The 22,752-nt window shown below is 39.4% G+C and overlaps 1 protein-coding gene across 7 annotated transcripts in view; it reads right to left on the bottom strand.

Moving 5' to 3' along the window:
* ATP11C (ATPase phospholipid transporting 11C) overlaps nucleotides 1–22,752 on the bottom strand; it is a 187,971-nt gene that overhangs the window by 28,921 nt on the left and 136,298 nt on the right. For 6 of the 7 annotated variants that reach the window (XM_049873466.1, XM_049873473.1, XM_049873470.1 and 3 more), the window contains 10 exons: nucleotides 22,447–22,608; nucleotides 21,566–21,717; nucleotides 20,707–20,778; nucleotides 18,600–18,673; nucleotides 16,753–16,856; nucleotides 16,112–16,293; nucleotides 13,890–14,156; nucleotides 10,020–10,191; nucleotides 6,648–6,750; nucleotides 5,077–5,222 (listed from right to left, as the gene is read on the bottom strand). In XM_049873466.1, coding sequence (XP_049729423.1) covers nucleotides 5,077–5,222; nucleotides 6,648–6,750; nucleotides 10,020–10,191; nucleotides 13,890–14,156; nucleotides 16,112–16,293; nucleotides 16,753–16,856; nucleotides 18,600–18,673; nucleotides 20,707–20,778; nucleotides 21,566–21,717; nucleotides 22,447–22,608 — 1,434 coding nt within the window. The remainder of the gene's footprint in view (nucleotides 1–5,076; nucleotides 5,223–6,647; nucleotides 6,751–10,019; nucleotides 10,192–13,889; nucleotides 14,157–16,111; nucleotides 16,294–16,752; nucleotides 16,857–18,599; nucleotides 18,674–20,706; nucleotides 20,779–21,565; nucleotides 21,718–22,446; nucleotides 22,609–22,752) is intronic. The other variant, XM_049873467.1, reaches the window with a different exon arrangement.

Here is a 22,752-nt window from a genome sequence, read left to right as displayed (position 1 = left end):
TTGTAAGACAGATCTGTGCAGCAAATCTGCATGGGATATCCTACTAGGGGGATATTAAGAGGAAATAATCATTCAACCCCTCGTGGGGCTGTTAGGTCCTCAGTGCCCAGCCCGAAAGACCTTAACTAGGATGTAGAGAGTCCTGGACTCTAAGAGTAAACAATGGAGATATATTTCTGTCACCTAGCTAGGAAGACAAAGGCAAGCCAGAGAATCTTTTTGAGCCCCAATTTCCTCATATTTTAGATGAAGACAATAAAACTTACCAGCTGATATTGGCTGGTAGGGTATTAGCAGATCTGTGAATCTGGGGTTCAAAGTTAGCAAAAAAAAAAAAAATCTATAAATTTAGTAAGGCCTGACAAAAAGGTGTACGGACCTTTCCCTCCTATGAAATTTGGACATGAAATTCAAATACCGTAATGATTTGAATCATTTAAAGCTGGCACATACAGTGATACTATACCTACAAACAGGATTCTAAAGAAATTTTATAAATTCTATTCCCAGGTTGCAAACCCTGGTGGCGTAGTGGTTAAGTGCTATGGCTGCTAACCAAGAGGATGGCAGTTCGAATGCACCAGGCGCTCCTTGGAAACTCTACTGGGCAGTTCTACTCTGTCCTATAGGGTTGCTATGAGTAGGAATCAACTCGACGGCAGTGGTTTTTTTTTTTTTTTTTCGTTTTTATTCCCAGGGAGATAAAAATTTGTGCAGGCTCAGTCTAACATATACTGTATTGCTTGGTGATGAAAAGAAAACCAAGATATTAATAATGGGGGCATTGGATATTGTACGACTATCATGTTTTAGGAAGCCCTAGTGGTACAGTGGACATGAGCTCAGCTGCTAACCAAAAGGTTGGCACTTTGAATCCACAGTCTCTCCTTGGAAACCCTATCGGGCAGTTCTACTCTGTCCTATAGGGTTGCTATGAGTCGGAATCTACTCAAAGGCAACGGGTACATCATGTTTTAGAAGAATATTTAACTGGGTAGGAAAAATGCTCACTATACACTAAGTGAAAAAGGCAAAGCGCAAAACTAGGTATTGTGACTGACTGCTAATAGGTACAGGGTTTCTTTTGGGGGTGGTGGGAATGTCCTGGAATTATACAGTGATCATGGCTGCACATCATAGTGAATATACTAAAAACCACTGAATTATATATACTTTAAAACAGTCAATTTTATGTTATTTGGATTATATCTCAATAAAAAATTAAAAACAAAATATGTAGAATATAAAAATGATATAGACATACATTATTTTATATAGAAAAAAGATCACAAGGCCAAATGACAAAAAGTTACCACTGGTTCTCTCTGTTAATATGCTTATAGACGGATCCACATCAAGTCAAAAATCTCATTTTAAATAGGAATTACATATAAATAAAAGAGGGGTTGAGAAAAGTCAGTTTTGGATAATTCTCTCTTTTTTTTTTTTAGAACATAAACTCATTAAGTGACATACTTAGGAAACCTCATCTTGAAAGACAGAGGGACACATCATTGAGTATAATTTTTGGTACAGCTCTGACTTTTAAAATTGTGTCGATGTTTTGTATGCTCAAAAAAGATTATTTAAAATAATTCAGGATTTGCAAGGGGAGACCCAAAATGAAACACAAACAAAAACAGATCAACCTAACTGTATTACAAATAAGTAACATAACCACAGTGAGGTTCAGAAAAGGGAAAAAAAAATTTTTTTTGACTACATACTCTAAGGCTAAAGAAAAAAAGAACTGTACACCAATTGTGTACTGAAGTTAGTTGGTTTGTTTTTCACAGGAGTATGAGTTAGTAATTCTGGAACTGCTTTAAGTGTATTCTAGGATTGTAAAAATAAATAAATATACTCTGGATAATGAGAACGCAGCTTCTCGCTGTTGCAGAATGGAGTAACAAACAAGGAAAACAGAAAGACTACAATGAACCCAGCGGTGTTGAACTGTAATCTAAGGTATCAGGATAAATTGAGCTCACATACTGAGTTGGCATTGATACCTTTGACTCTAGTCCAATATATGCGTACATGTATGTACACACACATATACACACAGACATAAACAGATTTGTGTGTATACCTATATATATTTCCTACCTCTGCCCACTGAGACGGCCTAGAATTTCAGCCCAGCAGTATAAGCACAACTCCCACACCCAGATCTTGGTTTCTACATACCATTCTCAAAGAAAAGAAACCCGTGTTTCTTAGAGAAATGCCTGAATCCAGGGCTAGGGCAGGGAATACACAAGATAAGCCTGGAACATCATGTGGTATCAGAAAATAAAGAAGACTTCAAAAAATGATGGGACTATGTTGAAGGACACAGGGGCTCCCAATGGCCAAATCTGGGGCAAACTGAGGAACAAAATAAATAATGATAGCAATGGATTTTAACTCATGGAATAAAATACTTGTTTTAGTAATGGAATACTCTTTTTAAAATAAATGACACGGAACATACTTAAGGGAATGTAAAAAAAAATCTGACTTGAATCAAGTTATCAAAGTTAACATTACCAGTAATGAGACACTGACAACATGTGCCTGCTAACATCATGCACTGAGAAGGTTACAACACCCCGTCTGTGGTATCCATGCCAAAAAAACGTAAACTGAATCTAATAATGAGGAAACCTCCAAAACCAAAAACCAAACCCATTGCCATCAAGTCATTCCAACTCATAGCAACCCTATAGGACAGAGCAGAACTGCCCCATAGGGTTTCCAAGGAGCACCTAGTGGATGTGAACTGCAGGCCTTCTGGTTAGCAGCCAAACTCTTAACCACTATGCTACCAGGGTTTCCTGAGCAAACCTCAGACAAGTTGAGGGGCATTCCACTAACTACCCAGCCAGTACTCTTCAAAAAGTATTAACATCATGAAAGACAAAGACAGACAGAAATTGTCCCAGATTAAAGAAGACTAAGGAGATATGACAGCTACATGCCAAGTGATATCCTGAGATGGATGCTGGACCACAAGAACAGCATTAATGAGCATTCCAAAATTTGAATTAAATGTGTAGACTAGTTCATAGTAATGTAATAATATCAACTCACTGATCTTGTTAACTATGCTGTAGTTATATAAGATACTAACAGTTGGATAATGAAATATATGAGAATTCTTTTACTATTTTTGCAACCTTTTTAAAGTCTGAAATGATTTCAAAATGAAAAGTCAAAAATTGTTTTAAAAAACCCTACTGAACAGACCACAGAAGAGGAGACCCAGTTCTGGCCTACATTAGCTTAGGATCCTTTGCCTACTACAGAGCAGTTACCTCACCATCACTGCGTGCTAGGTTCATCCTGCATAAAGTGACTGTGTTAAACCATACTCATGGATTCCAAATCACGCTGAGGGACTTCTGGGGGTAGGACAGGGAGGCCGAGGAAGGGAGCAGCCCTGGTCCCATCACCCGTCACTCAACGCAATCCTGCTTCTATCTGTTCTAGCTATGTAACTTCATTTGAAAAGATGATTACTCTACTTAAAAAAAAAATAGTAGTTTGGAGTACTATCCAGCAACAAAATATTGATACACGATACAACATGGATAAAGCTCAAAAACATATGCTGACAATCCAAGGCACGACAATTGGTCTCTATTCACCTGGAGCAACAGAAGAGGGAGAGTCAGGAATAGGAGGATACAAAATACGTGGCTAATTGCCTCCATGAACAACTTATCTCCTTTGCCATGAGACTAGAAGAACTGGATGCTGCCTGGCTACCATCACTAAACATCTTGATCAAAGATTCTATAGAAGGATCCTGATCGAAAGGGGGAAAAGGCAGAGTAGAATTTCAAATTCTCATGGACTCCAGACTTTCTGGAGCCTTGGAGGCTAGATGAACCCCCAAAACTATTGCCCCGAAATAATCTTTAAACCTTAAACCAAAAATATACCCTAACGTCTTCTTAAAACCAAACAATTTAGCTTAACTAGTAAAGAATGTCTGCCTTGTGCATTGTGCTCTTTTAAGATCTATCTATATTGGGATCAAATGGACAAAAGCAAATCAAAAGATTAGATAGAAAATTCAGGGGGCGGGGGGAAAAGGAGGGTGAGAATGGTTGCACAACTTGAAGAATGTAATCGATGTCAATGAATTGTACATGCAGAAACTGTTGACTTGGTGTATGTTCTGCTATGTAGGCTCTCAACAACAAAAACAAATTATTTTAAAAAATGATGAGTTAAATAGGCCAGACATAAAAGACTACATATGATTTAATTTCTCATATGGAGTTCTAGAACCGGCAAAACAAATCTAAAATTATATTTTATAGGTATTCTATATATTGTGTGGTAATATAAATCAGATTAGTGGTTGGTTGGGGCAGGGATGGAGGAAATTGACTAGGGAAGGGCACACAGGAACTTTCTAGGGTTATGGAAATGTTTTTATTTTTTTGATTGGGGTAGTGGTTACATGAATGTATACGTTTGTCAAAACTCATGAAAGTATACACTTTAAATGGGTACATTTTATGTAAATTATACTTCCAAATTATACTGTTATGTAAGTAAGTCATACTTTCAAGTGCTTCTTGGAAGCTGAGGATGGTGAGACTCAGTTTCACGTACTTCGGACATGGTATCAGAAGGGACCAGTCCCTGAAAAAGGACATTATAGTTGGTAAAGTAGAGGGTCAGCGAAAAAGAGGAAGACCTCCAACGAGATGGATTGACACAGCGACTGCAACAATGGGCTCAAGCATGGCAACAATTTTAAGGATGGTGCAGGGCTGGGCAGTGTTTTGTTCCATTGTACATGGTGTTGCTATGAGTCAGAACCGACTCCATGGCACTGAACAACAACAACACACTTCAATAAATTTTACTTAAAAACTTTCATCAAAAGAAGTTTCTGGTTCCTGATTCATTCATTAAACAAGACCACCTCTGCTGTGCTGTTGCAAATTTCAGTAATAGGACAAAACAAAAAAGAAAAACGGGGGGGGCGGGGGTGAGGGAGTGGGAGGAAAAAACAAAACTACTCGGAGCTGAGACAATGCTGGATTAAAGTATCATGGAAATTCCTTCACGTACCTTATAGAAGAAATACTGTACTAGGTGTGCGATTCTCACATAATAGAGATGTCCATGAGCCAACAGCAGTTTCTTCAAATGTTTAAACTTTGGAACAGAATAATCACTATTCCGGGCTGCCTGGCGACCTTCTTTGCCTTTAATACCTAAAAAAAGAATCTCTCTATAAGGTGAGTATTTTACAGAATAAGCAACCCCTTTTTTAATTCTAACATGTTAAACTTGCTTAAATGTTATAGTTCAACTTTACACTTCACTTTTTTTAACCAAAAGAAAAAAAGTGTTTTCTTTAAAGCAACACTGAGATTTTCAAAAAAAATGGGAAACGAGGTTTAATTTGCAGCTAAGTATTTGTAACACAATATGAAACAATGAAATAGAATCATTATTTCAATCATTACAAGGCAAAAATTATCCAGAGGAAAAAATTGAACCTGCCCTGAAAATCATTTTTAAGCTACTTAACAACAACAACAAAAAACCAAACTCGTTGCTGTCGAGTCAATTCCAACTCATAGCAGCCCTATAGGACAGAGTGTAGAACTCCACCGTAGGGTTTCCAAGGAGCACCTGGTGGATTTGAACTGCCGGCCTTTCAATTAGCAGCTATAGCTCTTAACCACTACGCCACCAGGGTTTCCTTAGGCTACTTAAAACAAAACAAAACAAAAAAAGGAAGTGCTTAATTGTGCATGTCACAGGGCTAGAGGCTATATTAAGGCACCTCAAAGACCTGGTATTTCTCTTCTAGGAGCTCAAAACTGGAGTCACAAAGAAAATATGGCAAAATCTTTTCACTGAACGAAACTCTAAGTAGTAGCCAAAGTATTCCATGAGCTCAAGCAGCTTTAGGCCATTTCCACAGTGGATAACTAATGAGTGAAACTTAAAAAGAATTCCGCACCAGATAGGGCAAATTCCAAATGGGAAGAAGAATTTGGGAATCCAAACTGTAGTACAGTGATTCCCAAGATTCTAATTCTATACCTCCTTCCCCACACCTCCCCCCAGAAAAAAAAATTGCTGGGGTGTTAGCTTTGCTGCCTAACATTAGCCTGACAGGGAAACAATGGCACAGGAGGTAGAAAAGCTGTTGCTGTACGTCGACACATAAATTCAGCACTACAGCCCAAACCACCCATAAATATTGCCACGAAGAAAACCAGCCAACTAATTATCATTTCTTAGTCCCAAACAGTTAAATATCTCAGAAGATATAGTGCAGCAACATAAGCAGGCGGTCTGGCCAGGAGAGAAAAATCAATAAAATTTCATGCACGCTGTCAAAGTGAGAGCTAAACAATCAATCGTGCTGCCAGTAGGTTTGGGAAATTCACGTTACGTGGCCAATATAAAAATAGCCTTACACTTTGTATTGCTGCATGCCCACCAAGGGTAGGCCCTTGGGATAGATATGTTCCCCCATCAGATGAGGCCCTTCGTTCAAATCACAATTATCATCCCCAAATTCAAGGTGAGCAACCAAAGCAATCTCTCTAGAATATAAGACCACTCTCCCTAAAAGCAATACCGATTATCTTACAGCTGTCATCTCAGTAGATGTTTCTTACCTATTCCCACGTGGGATTCCAAGATCATACTAACATCATTGGCACCATCACCTATCGACAGTGTTATTGGACTGCCTTTTAAATTCTTCACCATTCTGACAATCTAAACATTAAATATAAAAGAAGTATAAAAAAGGTCAAAGCAGAATGTGAGATTGTACCACATTTGGGGTTTACTGCTCATTCATACTTGTTAATGGAGGCCTTTCAAAAAGGCAGTTTGTGCAGATACGTACAACAGTAAAGAATTCTCAGACGCAGAAGTACACAGCTATTCAAAATCTAACACCAGCACCCGCTTGTTTCTGGTTCTGTGCAGGTATGAACTATTAAAAGCCTGGTTTCCTACCTATATCAGTGTTCAACACGCTTCCCTCTTTTGTTGTTGCTTCATGTGTCCTTTCAGATGAGACGCTGAATGATTACCAATGGAGGCCATAAAACTGATTTGGGGTAGCATGTACAGGGCCATTGGAAGAAAAGTGGGATCAGACGACGTTTTTGGTTACCTCTCACTCTCTCCTCCCTATTGACATCCCTACCTCCCCTAAGTACACCTCAATCCTTATTCTCTGGAACTTACCTAATGTTAAATTCTTGCTCCCATCAGGCTTTCCACTAACGTTTATTAAATTTCCTGCTGCTCAATATGGCTTGACCTTTCCTATAGGTTGCTTTTGTTGTTGTTAGGTGCCATCGAGTCAGTTCCAACTCCTAGCGACCCTGTGTACAACAGAACAGAATACTGCCCTGTCCTGCGCCACACTCACAATCATTGTTATGCTTGAGCCCGTTGTTGCAGCCACTGTGTCAACCCATCTTGTTGAGGGCCTTCCTCTTTTTAGCTGACCCTATACTTTGCCAAGCACACTGTCCTTCTCCAGCGACTGGTCCCTACTGATAACATGTCCAAAGTATGTAAGATGCTGTCTCGCCATCCTTGCTTCTAAAGAGCATTCTGTTTGTACTTCTTCCAAGACAGATTTGTTCATCCTTTTGGCTGTCCATCGTATATTCAATATTCTTTGCCAACACCACAACTCAAAGGTGTCAATTCTTCTTCGGTCTTCTGTATGCACCGTCCAGCTTTCACATGCATATGAGGTGATTGAAAACACAATGGCTTGGGTCATGCACACCTTAGTCCTCAGGGTGACATCCTATAGGTGGCTATACTTTAAAAAGGGGCATCATAAAGGTAGTGAGATTTGTAGAAAGATGCCCGAGATACGTGTACAAAGCCTGTCACTACGCTCTGAGTGTCTCTTCAGGATGTGTCAATGGTACTATCTAGCTCAGGGCTGTGTGTATAGCAGGTGCTGACTAAAATGTTCACCCCCAGTGTTAAAACTTCTGCTTCAAAGTTCTCCCAAACCTTCTCCTGGCACAGTTACTTGTAGAAAGTATACTGCATAAGCAGCTGCCTTCCCACATTATGTTTCAGATAATGACTGCTTGATGTGTCAACTCTCAAAACCCTCTTAGAATCTAGCAGAGTTTTAAAAGCTTAAATAATTCAGAAGTTAAATAACACCTTGCAAAAATTCTGTCCTCATAATTGCTCACCAGTTAACATAAATAAAATCCACTTTCAACATAACTGATAAAAGACAGTAGACAGAGACAATGCCCCAAACTAGGATGAGCACTGTGTGTGTTGGAGGGGGTGGGGTGTGTGTAAAGGAGAAGTCACAGACACAGCCATCTCTTGGTCTAGAACAAGGAGCTGAAGAATCTGAAGAAGCAAGACTAACACAGATGAAAGAATACATGCAGTATATACAAAAATGAGAAAGTATATAATTGAGACTCTAAAGACTATAAAAGTATGAGGAGGTCAGGTGAAGCAGACCAACGTAGGCTGGAGAAGTTGGAAAACACGGTGTATGGGAAGTACCCCTTGAGCTGAGTTTTGAGTAAAATTTTTGTTAGGCCAAGAGGAGCTCAGAGAGAATTCCAAATGAGGAAATGATATGAGAAAAGCTTTGGAAGTTAGTCTGAGTACAGCATTTGAAAGGAATACAAGGGGGAACAACCAACAAGAGTGGAGAATTTATGCTGGATAAGGGAGTGGTATGGAGTACAGTTCTACTCTGACACACATGGGGTCTCCATGAGTCAGACTCCACCTGACAGCAACTGCTAATGGACACAACACGTATAGATACACATTAAGGTCCAACACGGTGATCCCCAAGTGCTGCATCGAGCCATCTGCCTTTCATCCTAGGGGACTAGAAAACCACTGAAGCTGTCTGAGCAAGAGCACAGTAGTGTTTTAATAATAAGATTATTTTGGAGTGTGGGGAAATAGATTAAAGGGGGAAAGGTGAAAGCAAGGAGACCAGCAGAGAGACTAAATAAAAAAATAGTCTGTGTGTAAAGCCATAAGGAATTGGGCTAGGCTGGCAGTGACAGGTTTAAAAAGATGGCACCAAAATGAGAGTTATGACAAAAGGTAGGATGAAAGGACTTGGTGACTTTACATGGAGTGAGGAAGATGAGAAGGGTCAAAGGTAGCTCTTTGAGATGTTGGGAAAAAATGAAAAGTGGCACTACTAGCAGAAATAATGAGGACAAGGGAAAAAACAAACTGGCCTAAAGGAGAAAATTGTAAGATCTGTCTTGGACACTAGAATTTAGCATAACAGTAAGGAATCTATATGGAGCTGTCTAGCAGGCAGCTAGAAATATGAGACTAAACATCAGGAAAAAGTTGCAGCCAGAGATACATCAATGGGAGTCATAGAAATGGATGTGCTAATTTAAACAGAGTCTTAAAGAAAAAAGCAGAGGGAAGACTTAGCCCTAGAGAATACTGGCAATTAGGGAGAAGACAAAAGATAAAACAAAAAGATGCTAGGTTGCCAAAGAAGAAGAAAAAAGTCAGGACTATGGACTATCATAGAAACCAAGGGAGGAGAGTTTTAAGAAGGGTCTAATCGGTAGCATCAAATGCAGTGGAGAAATGAGGAGAGTGGAAGACACCACAAGGGACTGGACAAGGAGGTCATTGTTCTCCTCCAGGCAAGTCAACAGGGTAGGATGAGAAGAAAGAAGGCATGGGGCTAATGCAATAAGGGAGTTGAAAGCAGTGGAATGGAGGCAGCAGGCACCAAGCACTCATTAGAGAAGTCTGGAAGGTGAAGAATAGGACAACCAGCTCAAGGGGACAATAAAGTGAAGCATAGTTTAAATTCAAATCGGGGAAGACTCCTGAGTTTGACAACAAAGAGGAAGAAGTCAGGGAAGAAGAGATTAGGTGATAATAACAGCGCCTAAAAATAAATGAATAAATAAGTAAGCCTGAACATTCAGACACATGTTTATAGAAGTACCCAGAATGGAACATTAATTAATATCCACAGTTACCTGGGCTTTCTGCAATGGTGCCATCCGGCAGCAGAGCACTGCAGTGCACTTCATACAGATTTGTAGGAAAATGCTTTTGTAATTGTTTGAGCTAGAGTCTTGGCTAGAATTTAATATGAGTGACAATGTGGAGCCATCAATGATTAATCCATATTCCTGATCTGTCCATGCTCTAAAAGGGAAAAGAAAAAAAATGCTGTATTTAAACCTATTATACATTTGTATTTAGAGTCCCAATTTTTTTTGTTTTTAACCACAAAGGGAAGGGTCCCAGATAGGAGGAGTGAACAATGTGGTTCCTTGACCTGTAAATTCTAAAGAAGCAGCTGCCTCAAATAATGGCACAACCGAGACTTTCAATCACATCTCTGAGACTCAAGCTGCCCGTATAGACCACCAGGGGTTTCTAAATGGTAAAAAAATAAAGGAGGTTGAGCAGCCTGCCTTTGTACAAGAAACTCAAAGATAATTTTGGAAACTACAGACCAATCAGTCAAACTCTGATATGAAGACAAATCATCAGTCCATCTGAAACTTCCTTAACACAGGAAATACACAAAATGGCTTTAGGGTTAAAAAAAAAAAAAATCACAGAAAAGACCCTCTCCTAAAATCTTTGCCTGAGTGACAAAACCTATTAATAGAGCATGGCTTCTCAAATGTGATGGAGTGCCTCCCAGTTGTGATGCTCATTTAAAAATGTCATACAATGCTGACATATGCTCTTTAAATAAGTATCATTTTATACTAGATTAGTGGTTCTCAGCCTGAGCTTGCCCAGTAGAATCACCTGGGCAACTTTACAAAATTGTCCATGCCGGGCTCCATCCCCACACCAATTACATCAGAGTATCTGGGGCAGGGCTTAGGCATAGGGATGTTTTAAAAGTTCCCTAGGTGATTCTAGAAGGAACCCTGGTGGCACGGTGGTTAAGTGCTCATCTGCTAACCAAAAGGTCAGCGGTTCCAGCTCACCAGCCGCTCCTCAGAGAAAGATGTTGCAGTCTGCTTCTGTAAAGATTATAGCTTTGGAAACCCTATGGGGCAGTTCTACTCTGTCCCGTAGGGTCTCTATGAGTCGGAATCAACTCAACTGCAATGGGTTTAGGTGGTTCTAATGCACAGTCGGAAACTCTGGTGGCGTAGTGGTTAAGGGCTATGGCTGCTAACCAAAAGGTCAGCAGTTTGAATCTACCAGGTGCTCCTTGGAAACCCTATGGGGCAGTTCTACTCTGTGCTTTAGGGTCGCTATGAGTTGGAACCAACTCGAGGGCACCTAACAACAACAAAAACAATGCATAGTCAGGACTAAGAGGTATTAGGTGCCGGGAAGACAAATTTAGCACGTGTCAAAATTTAAGAAAAATATATGGGGGAAAACTTACAACTGAAAAAATTCTATCAATTAACTAACCTTTTGCAATTAGGAAAAAAGCCCACAGTGATTACTCAGTTTTTGCTCAGGGATTCATGGGTGACATTTGAGAACCACTGCAATGGAAGCATTAAACACAGCAAGTTCTCAAAGTTATAGATTCACTTACGTGATGGAATACTTCTTAAACTTTAATGCACAAAGGAATCACCTGAGGAACTCAATAAAATGCAGATTCTGGTTCAGTAGGTCTGGGATGGGACAGGAGATTCAGCATCTCTAACAAGCTTCCCTGGTGAAAAAGGTGCTGTTGTTCTACAGGCCACCTTCTGAGGAGTGCTAGCCTAATACACCTCATCATTCCTTTGGTCCATATTCGTTGAGTGTATACTACTAACACTGTAATATTTTGTATTTACATAAACTTTGCTCCATCATTTTGTGAGCATGCTCTATTCACTAATCAAAGAGACGTCAATCATGTGTTCCCTTTCTTTGCTCCCCTCCCCATAGAACAAGCAATATTTATAAACATCTAATATATATAGGCCCCACGGAAGAATACAAAGAATTATTGACTAGTATTTCTTTGGAAAAATAGAAATTTTCCTTGTGGTGACAGAAGCACACACAAGAGAATATACTCAACCAAAAGGCTAGTAAATGGTTAATGCCCAGTGACTGAGACAATAAGTACACACAGGAAACGACAGTGGGTGGTCGGGAAAAGCCTTGTGGAGGAGTGCTCTCGGAAACAAAGCTTTTTTTAGACAAGGGAAAAGGGGGTGAGGAGAGAGAATTTATATTTTGGCGCAGTGGGAAATCAGGACGAAAAGGTGGATTGAGGCCTTTGGTCTGACCTGATTCTGTGGGTACGGAAGAACCATTATGGTTTCTGAGTACGGCTATTGTATGGGCATTGCTTTATTTAAGGATCACTCATCTGGCAGAGGGGTTTGGGGATCCAAGGCACGTGGTGCTAGGAATAGGACGTGGAGCACTGGTATTGAAAATGGGAACATGGATAAGGTTTGGTCACGGATCTGATGTGCAATGGGCAAAGGAGCAGAAGCTGAAAAAGGTGATCCTGGGTCTGAAGTCTGTGTAACTGGGAGAAAGACTGTACCCAACTCCATATGAGGGATGATCTGATACGATGGTGAGTTATGTTTTTTTGTAAGCACTGGCTTTTACAAAAGTGCCCCAGAGCTGCTGAATAGACCAAAAAAAAAAAAAATGCAAGTAAGTTAGGACTGCCTTTATGAGTACCATTTGACTAAAGGAAGAAAATATTTATTATAAGCATTAATAAAAACCCATTTACTCTCATTGCTACCTAAGACCCAGAAGAACAACTGCTGTTTTAGAATTGTCCATAGCCTCATGAATGTGGGGTATTCTTGCTGTTTTTTTTTAAATTGTGGCAAAATATACAATATAAGCAATATAAAATATACAATATATAATATAACATCAAATTCACCATTTTTAACTGTACGATCCAGCGGCATGAATCACACACATAATGTTGTGCAATCATTACCACTATTTTTTTCAAAACGTTTCTGTCTAGGGTATTCATCGCTAAAGAGCTTGTTTATGCATCCGGGATGGGGACAGACAGATAGCATAGTTGTCAAAACTAGGGACCCTGGAATTAGATAGACTTGCTCTTATTACCTATGTGATCTTAAGTAAATCACTTCACCTTTCTGAGCCTCAGTTTCCCTACCTGTAAAATGGAGAAAATAAGAGCACCTCACTAGGTTGTTGTGAAGATTAAATGAAAATAATTATGTAAAGCATTTATCTTTGTGCCTGGAACATAAAGTGTGCTTAAGAAGTCATAAATAATTATTGCCTGGGGTCCCTTGTCATTCCGGAAGAGAAAATCAAATTGCTTATGCCCAAGGTAAAGTAAAGTAACTAGTTTGGACAAGGCTGAGCCGTGGTCAACAGGAGTATAGGAAAATAGATCTCTGGGCATTTGAACTATAGTAGATGAGCAGCTTTCTTTGAGACCCCTAAGTCTCAAGCAGATAGTTGAAAGCTGAGTCAAAGTAACCATGTTAACAAGTATTTGGCCCCCTTTGGAATTCTAGGGCATGAGAATGCACACAGAAAATGACTCCAGCACTTCAAAATGCATGGAAACTGTTAAGAGGGTTCAATTTAAGCGACCACAAAAAGCATTATTTTCTCTTAACATGGACCAGACCAGGATAGCAATGCAAAATACCCAGGTGCAAAACATTTAGAAATTCAAATGTTTTTCTAAAACTTGAGAAATTCAGGTTTTTCTTTTAAGAGAACTTTTTGAAAGGAGAGGTAGAAATGCTAAATAATCTCAAATGGGCCATTAGCCAAGTCTTCAGGGAAGGTTTTAACTTACAAGGAGGAAACAGAGAATGATAAATTACAGAAAATGGAACCTTCTGCATAAGCAACTGTGGTTTACGTCCCACCAAAGTCTAAATACTGATGCACTTTCTTACTTTTTATGGCTTCTAATAGTACTTTTAGGAAATTCACGCAGCAACTTCTTCCGATATTCTATCAACAATTCATGCAATCGGTCTTCTTTTCTTTCACATTCTTCGATGGATTTGGTGGTCAGTTCTAAGAGCTCAGTGCCTGTTTGGAAAAGGCGGCAGGCATAGCATGTGGATTTGGCTGTCTCCATCTTGTCCCCGGTAAGCACCCAGACTTTCAGGCCTGCTGCATGCAGAGCATCAATGGTCTCAGCGGCTTGATCTTGCAGCCTGAGAACACAAAGGAAACCTTGTTATCCTCAGAAACTCCTGACAGGAACTCTGTAAGAAGGCTCGTTAAAGAGAATATTTTTATAATTCACAGCCATTATGCAGCTCTGGCACCTTATTACAGCTGGTGTTCTCATATATCCCCTACTCCTTCTGAGAGTGTTACCTCTGGCATCGTTTTACTTATTAACGTGAATTTCAAACAACGAGGTTTGGAAGATTTTTGTGACTTTTTTTTCTCTCTCACTGGTTCCAATCAACTTCTGATCATGGAATAGCGTTCTTCTTTTTTTTTAATATTTCATTGTGTGTTTGGAGAAAACTTTTATAGCAAATTAGGTTTTCATTTAACAATTTCTATACTTTTTTTATATACATATTATTCAGTGACACAGGTTACATTTCTCACAATGTGTCAGCATTGTCATTATTTCCATTCTGGTGCTTCTGTTGCCATTAAATTAGCTTCCTTGTCCCCAGTGACTTCTCATCTTTGGTCTAAGGTACATGTTGACCTTTAGGTCTCATTTAGATGATTGTTTAGAGAAGCACAATATTCACAGGTGATGTTATTTATTTTCTGAGCCACTCTGTCTTTTGGCTGATAGGTGACCACCGGGAGTGGTTTGAGTTTCAAGCTTAAAGAGTATTCCAGGACGATAGTCTCAGGGGTTCCTCTATAGTCTCTACCAGTCCAGTAAGTCTGGCCTTTATTAGGAATTTGAATTTTGTTCTATATTTTTCTTCCATTCTATCTGGGACCATCTATTGTGCCTTGTGACATCTCTTGAGCGTTATAACTAGCATCCTGTGGTAGAATTAAGAATCATCACTCTAAGCTAAAATGTTCAGAAACTCACCAAACGTTCTTAGTCACTATCACTTTAAAATCTCACTATGCAAATACTTAACATGCTTCAAAAAAGACAGGGCCAAATGCATTCTAAACCAGATACTGAGAGAAGTTAGCGAATCTCTATCCCTGAGGAGTTTTAGAATAGGAAAGCCAACCATCCTGAATGATATCTTCAGTATAATTCTGAAAGGCAAGATAAAGAATGATACTTTCTTTGGGTTCCTTGTGGCCATAGAGTAACAATAAGATTAGACTAAATGAATTTCATTAAAATTCTAATACCTTCCAATGTGGCTGAATGTATTTTTGTAACTTTTTGTTTGGTTAAGTCTCATAATTTACCTTTATAGTTTTTAGAAAACTCCAAAAATATTAAGAGTCTAAACATGCTTTCAGAAACCCTGGTGGTTAAGAGCTACAGCTGCTAACCAAAAAGTCAGCAGTTCAAATCCACCAGGCTGTCCTTGGAAACCCGATGGGGCAGTTCTGCTCTGTCCTACAGGGTCGCTATGAGTTGGAATCGACTCCACGGCTGGGTTTTTTTTTTTGCAAACATGCATTCAGGCAGCTCAATGCTGGAGCCCTGTAATCGTGGCTGGCAGAGCTCATTCTGTAGAGTTAAAGCAAAATTATTTCAAAGTATGCAAAAACATGCTCTGGTCTATTACATCAAGTTAGAATTCAGCTCGTGTTGTTCTCTTTTCCTTGAATTTCCTTTCTGCTCATCTCTGTGAAAAATCTTTCCTATTCCAGGTACCAGCTCGAATGTTGCCTCTGGCACAAAGCTCTCTACACACAGTAAGAGTAATGAATGTTTGCATAAATGAATGCATGGTTTAGTAAATATTCAAAAGACCTTCGTGATGACTGATTTTCTTCCAAGTCATTTGTATTTAACTTTAAAAAATCATTCCCATAAATAGTTCAAAACATGGCATAGTTTTTCAAATATGTTACAAAAAAATGAATCTTTAAGCCCATTTAGACAACAAAGTTAAATGAAAAGATTTCAAAGCTTGAGAATAAGTTCTTAATCTGGGGAAGATCCCACCCTAAATTACAGATCATTACAGTAACAAGAATATCATTTTCTAGTTACTTGTCTTCCACTGCAGTGGCTCCAATTAAATTCATGTTTGTCTCAATGTCATCAAAGACCTTTTCCATTTTTTCTTCTCTGTCTTGTAAGGCCAGTTTCACCTCTACGAGCTGTCTGTTAATTTTTTCATAATCATCTGGAGTAATTTTTTTGAAGGCTACACAAAGTGTCCGATAACCATCCTGGAAGGAAAGTAGTAGCTCTGTAGTTATCCAAATAATATTTGAACAAAAGGTACTCTCTCTAAATACTCTTGTTTTACCCACATGTATAAAACAGAAAATTTGACACGCTAGTAAAAAAAAAAAAAAAAAGGATAGATTGCAAGTAAAAAGGTACCATTCCATTTGGTTCAGAATAACAAAAGAATAGCTCTTGGGGTATTAAAAAGAAGCAGAAGCAACATAAAACAAAAATTCTTATAAACTGTTCAAAAGTTTCAAGTTCTGGCCAGAAAGTTGCTCCGGGATAATGTTTTATATTAAAATAAGAAAAATAGTATTACTGAACCTCTCGAATATAAAAGATAGAGCAAAAAAATGAACTAAAATTCATTTAAAATTTCATTTACACAGCAATCCCACAAACAGTCATACCCAGGGTCTCTCCTTTTACTCATTGGGGGAGGGGGGTGTGCTCACCATTGCACTATGTTCCACATGCCTTTTAGTTGGCTCAATTTCATCAACTGGTACTCTGGGGAAAACAGCTGAGTCTGCTCCTTTACAAAAGAGATATATCTCTCCTAAAACAGAGAACCAAGGTACTCGACTTAGAATTTTAAAGCTGGAATGAGATTTTAATAACAAATATTAAGCTGGCCTCTCATCCAGGTGATGTGTATCTTGAGAGCCTGCCTTCTAATGCTTACTCAAATGGAACATCTTGACCTTCAATCTGTCCGGGAATGAACACTCACTACCTTTTAAGACTAATATCCCAGAATTTACAACATGCACCTCTTTTAAAATCTACTTCCTCCCAGTGAATCTTGGAGGGCTATGCTTGCATTAAGGACTGCATCTGTATTCTCTTTAAAAAATCGAGGCAACGAATATCAGTAAATTGTACATGTAGAAATTGTCGAATGTGTGTGTGTTCTGCTGTGTATATTTTCATCAAAAATTTAAAAAAAAATTTTTTAATTGAGGTAACATTGGTCTTGACTATACATATGGCATCTACACATTTCAAGGACCAAGCTCAAGCTGAAATAATTTTGAATAAACTATACTAGTTAGCTTTTAAAACAGTGGTTTGACAGTTTTTACTGGCAACTTGGGAGTAGCTTTGTAGAACAGTGGAATGAATGCAATTTTAGATCAGTCCATGCACTCAGGGAAATATTCACAATTGAACATTACGAACGACACTGTATCCTGATCAGGCAAGGAGCTGTGTTCAACAGTTTAAAAAGTGTGGTTCTGCAGTTGGTGCCTTTTGCAGACCACTTGCCCAGTCATCTGAGCATTTGCAGTAGATAGAACAACAGGTATTTCAAATGTTCCCTCCCCCCATTTTCTCTCACACACCCCCCCAAAGTCTGTGTAAAAGTCACAAAACAAACTCCACACTCACATAGTTAAGTCAATTTCATGACTTTACAGTTATACCACAAAGCATCAAAAACTGGGACATGTGATCTCCTAAGGGTCTGTCTGTATCCTCCCAGAAAGTACTCTCATTACAAAGAATTTGGACCAGTTAACTTAGACCAGTTATTTGGGAAATAAGTCAAGGCTATTTTTCTTAAAAACAAACTACCTGGACACACACGCACGCACGCACACACACAGTTATCTGAAAAAAAAAAAAAAAAGAGAGAGCTTGTGAATAAAGCAGGAGCACTTCCCCATGGGCCTTGGTGAATACAAGCAGAAGGCATCTACCACGGTGCCTGCCAAGGACATGAGGGAGCCCAGGGATAATGGCACTTGTACCCCTGCAAAGGGCATACCTTAGTCTGTCATACAAATAGCCTAGAACACTGGAGTAAAACCATAATGTCCTTTCCAAGAGGACTGGCCCTTAGTCATGTGTACCTCACCTGCTTCCAAGGAATGGAAAGCAGTAAGGGAATTAGGAAGGTCAGGGAGGGATAACTAGACACTTCTTCACCCCAGCATTCTGCTGCCAGTAATTCCAGACCATCCAATTGCATGTAAACATTACTGGTGACTTTGGTAATACCCTGAAGCTTTAAAAGTCATCCTTTCAGGTTCCTGTTTGAACACCTAAGGTGGGGGAACACAGTTTTTCAGTTTCCACAAAAATCCATATACTATGATATCAGGGGTTCTGCCACTGACCATTTGGCAAATTGAACATATACACTTAAATAAAGACATGAAGGAATATACAAAAGCTACTGCTCCACATGGCTTTAGCTAATCCTACACTACTACATGCCATATTTCACAAAATAGTTGATCAAAATATAAACGTACAAATGGCAACAGAGAGAAAGTCAAGTTTTCAAAACGCATACCTATTTGAGTCTTCACAATCACACTCATACGTCGGCGGACGGAATCAAAGTGTAAGGTATGAAGAAGTTCATATCTTTAAGAGAGGAGAAATGAGAGAAGTAAGATACCTTAGACACATTAGCAAAAATAAAATACAACAGAAACATCTTGAGATATGTAAAAATTTTGAATGAAGAAACAGCTCTCATCTTTGGAGAAGGGTGGCTGGTTGTATGCATGACTGGAGCGTTCCCTTGCATTTGGAATTGTTTTGCACATAGAACGTGTGTCAGAGGACACCACTGTTCAGAGGACACCACTGTTGGCTAATGGTATCTGTATCCTGTCGTTACACTCCTTACAATGGCAAGGAGAGAATGGCTGCTCAGGAATGGGGGGCAAAACCAAGGAGAGCTAACTTACCAAGTCAAATCTGGAGGGGTCTAGAAATAGTCCCACCCTGCCAATTATTTCCCTAACATCTATGGAATGCCTACTATGTGCCAGGCCCAGTGTTAGGTGCTTAGTAACAGAGGTGAAATTGCCCAAGTCCCTTCCCTCAAGGAGCTTACCATAGGATGAGTGAGGCAGAGGGTGGTGAGATAACTGTTCCCTCCCCACCTGGCTGGCTAAGTACTGTAATTGAGGCGCTCACAGAGGTGACATGATGGCACAGAGGGAAGCCATCTGAAGGACGGTGTCCTGGAAGAGGTATTGCCTGAGCTGTGTTTTGCAGTATTAGCAGGAATGATATGATGAAGGAAGAGGGCCATGGCATCTGAGTAGAGGGAAGGGCACACACAAAAGCACAGAACATGGCCTATGGGGAACTCTGAAGAGTTCACAAAGGCCTGAAAACTAGTTAATAGGGAAACAGCAAGAGATGAGGTAAGAAGGGGCTGGGAACGGAAAACCTTGTGGGTCTTGTCAGGGATTTGGGATTTTATCATAAGAGCAATAGGAAGCCACTGAAGAGTTTAAAAAGAAGAATTACATGATCAGATTATGTGTAGATGGCTGAGCTATTAATCAGGCAAAGAATACAGGAGAGTTAAAAAATAAGTTAACAGAAAAATTGTAAGGGAGTATTCTTTTGAAAATAAACAACTTGGATACTTGTATTTGACATAAAAAAGACTTACTATGTAGTTACATTGGCACTGGGTTTCTTGTTTATGTAGTTACATCGGCTTGTTTTTGTTTTTGGTGGGAGTGAAGGGGTTACTGGTTTTGGGGTATGTGTGTGCATGTAGACACATCTGCTCCTGTGTGTTTAAGCCATCCATATATAACGTCTCATTTGGTGCTGGCCAGGTGGGGGCACTGTTGTAGAGTGGCTAGGATCTGGATTCTGACAGTGAAACTGTGCCTCAGGCAGTTAGGTCACAGAGCCTTCCTCTGGGCTTCTGAGTATCCCTCCCCACGGGGGTACATTCCCCAATGCCTCTCCATCTATTACAGGTTTCTGAGATGGATCTCATGAGATCCCAGGGGCTGGAATGGAAATCAGATGAGATAATTACATTTCAAGTTCAGATGAAGGAATTCAAATTAATCACAGAGCCCAATTAAAATCTCCCATTAAGCCAAAGTGGCTTTGTTTATTGGAGTCTTTGTAGCAACAGAAAGAAATGTGGGGGTACAACTGCATTAGAGTACTTTCCCGGAAGTTCACATTCGAGCAACTAGGACAAAGCTCCTGGTAATACCAATGCCGCTATGATTTTCTGGGCTTGCAGTCCTAGAGTGATTGGCTGGGCTCCGGGCAGAAAGTTTCATTAACGTTCACCAATTTTTCTTGCAGCATGTGTTAGAGACCAGGAATGGCATCTAAATTCCAGAATGAAAGTCTATGTAGACACTAGATAGGGGATTCATTCAAGACTACTGGGTCCATATGTGAACCAAATTGGAATTATTTCTACCTCAAACCTCAGTTTTGTTTTTTTTTTTTTTTATGAAAATGGCTTCCCCTACTCCAGCTACATTTTCATAGAACTCTGAAATGTGAAAGCAAAGTCCCTATTTATAGATGCATCCAATTTCTTTCAGTACCCTTCCTGGATGTATGTAATGTTTACTGCAGGGTTAGGAAACAAGAAACATCAAACACACAGTGCTACTTACTCTTCTATTTCTTTTCTTTGGTTCTCTACTCTCATATGGCCATTCCGAGTTCCTAAAAATGTGAACCCGAACCTATCAAAAACAATTAAAAAAAAAAAAAAACCCTTTGTTACTGTCTAAAGGACAACTGACACAGCGGCTGCAACAATAGGCTCAAACATAGCAAAGATTGTGCGGATGGTACAGGATCGGGCAGTGCTTCCTTCCGCTGTACATAGGGTTGCTATGAGCCGGAACCGACTCAACAGCACCTAACAAAAAGAACAATTAATTTTCCCTTGCACTGGGGTTACTGATACTTGTTTATTTCTTTCTTTGCCTTCATATGATCTCATAGACTATGCCTTCCTTTAATGGCTGAGTTAATAACACAGAGCCAAGTCCCAGCCACAAACTGTCATCAAGGGAGAAGCAATTTATAATTCCAACTTGGCAGCCAACATGATAGGTGACCTTTTAGCCACTTAATCATCTTGGGCCTCATGGGAAAAACTGGACTGTCAGTTAGTAAATGATGTCAAATTGCTGGGAGAAATGAGAATGATTATGAAACATTTCAGGAACAACAAGTGTTGTACAAAAATTGGACACTGTTACACGATTTGCAAAATGTAATATGAACACTCGGACTTTCAGGCAGGCCTGTACAAATAGCAATGCTAGCTATGTCTATGCATCCTTATGTCCTTTTTGGTCTTAATCGTTTAGGTGTGGGGATTTTTCAAACTTTCAAATAAAGAAGTTTGGTTTTTTATTAAATATTAATTAAGGAGATTTACAAGATAAAGATATTGAGGCAAACAGAAAAAAAAAAAAAAACAAGATGATTTCCGCACTCCTGTGAAGTGTAAGTGCTTACTTTTTAGCTCCTTTCACCAAAGCAATCTCATCTGGTGAAGAGGAGACATAGGTAAATTCAGCTGATTCTGTAGCTCCATCAACGGTGTCATTTGTTTTCATTTCTACAGTATGACATAAACACAAAGCTCGCAGAAAGAGCTCTTCTCGATCCTGTAGGACAGAAACCAAAGAGAGACAATAGTATTTTTGCTTCAAACCCTCAGTAACCAATCAGTGAAAAGAGAAAGAGATACTAATGTGAGAGAATGTTATAACCTCCAGCAAATGGAATAACAGAATTTATAAATGCCGAACGTATGAGCTGTGTATCTTCCTAGTATCTAACAAAGTCCCAGGCTCTCAGTTAGCATGCCCTAGGGGACACGTTAACTCATTCAGGGTATTGTAGTGCCACCTAATACCAAAGCAGAGACTTCGCCATGGCCTAAAGAGTTCATTCAGTATCTAATTTACAGTCCAGCAATAGCTCAGGTGCAGAGAGACTCTGGTTCATTTAATGCTTAGACACTTCTGGGAGTTTTATGATGCAGACAAACATCATTCTTGGAAGAGATAATATTTTAAAAGACAAAGCACACAGAAATCATGAGCACACAGACAAACAAGCAGAGTTTTACCCAAATGCCTTTCACACAATTCTCTCAACTTGCAAATTCTACTTGTTTTCAAATTCCAGAGGTATGAGTAAAACAGGAAAGGTGAATCCAAAAGAACAAATGGCTACTCAAAAGCATGTCACGTGCCTATCGGAAAACTATTTCTACTATGCAGGGCTCACACAGGCACTACAGACTGATTTTTCTATTTCTACTATGCAAGGTTAACACAGACACTATAGATCAATTTCTCAAGGTAAAATGGTAACACAGAAATTGCCACCTTAACTGCTTTGGCAAAATGTGTTAAGGGTCCATCAGTTTGAGAGAGTCCGTCAACCTCCTCAGTTACACCGTTATACTTGCATCCATCTATGCTGCATTCAATGAATTCCATGCTATTTTCAGTGAGTGTTCCAGTCTTATCTGTAAATACATAATCCACCTAAAGACAAAGAGACAAACACACACACACATTTTCATTTTCTTTGGTGTGATTAATTTTTCATGAGCTATAAGGCAAAGTTATTTTCATATCCACAGGAAATCACCTCTTCTAAGCCTACTTCCTACTTCTCTACTATCACAC

Source organism: Elephas maximus, chromosome X (assembly GCF_024166365.1).
Source record: "Elephas maximus indicus isolate mEleMax1 chromosome X, mEleMax1 primary haplotype, whole genome shotgun sequence".
NCBI classification, from domain to species: domain Eukaryota; kingdom Metazoa; phylum Chordata; class Mammalia; order Proboscidea; family Elephantidae; genus Elephas; species Elephas maximus.
The sequence above is the reverse complement of the archived record's forward strand: the minus strand, read 5'-3'. Positions and strand labels throughout refer to the sequence as shown.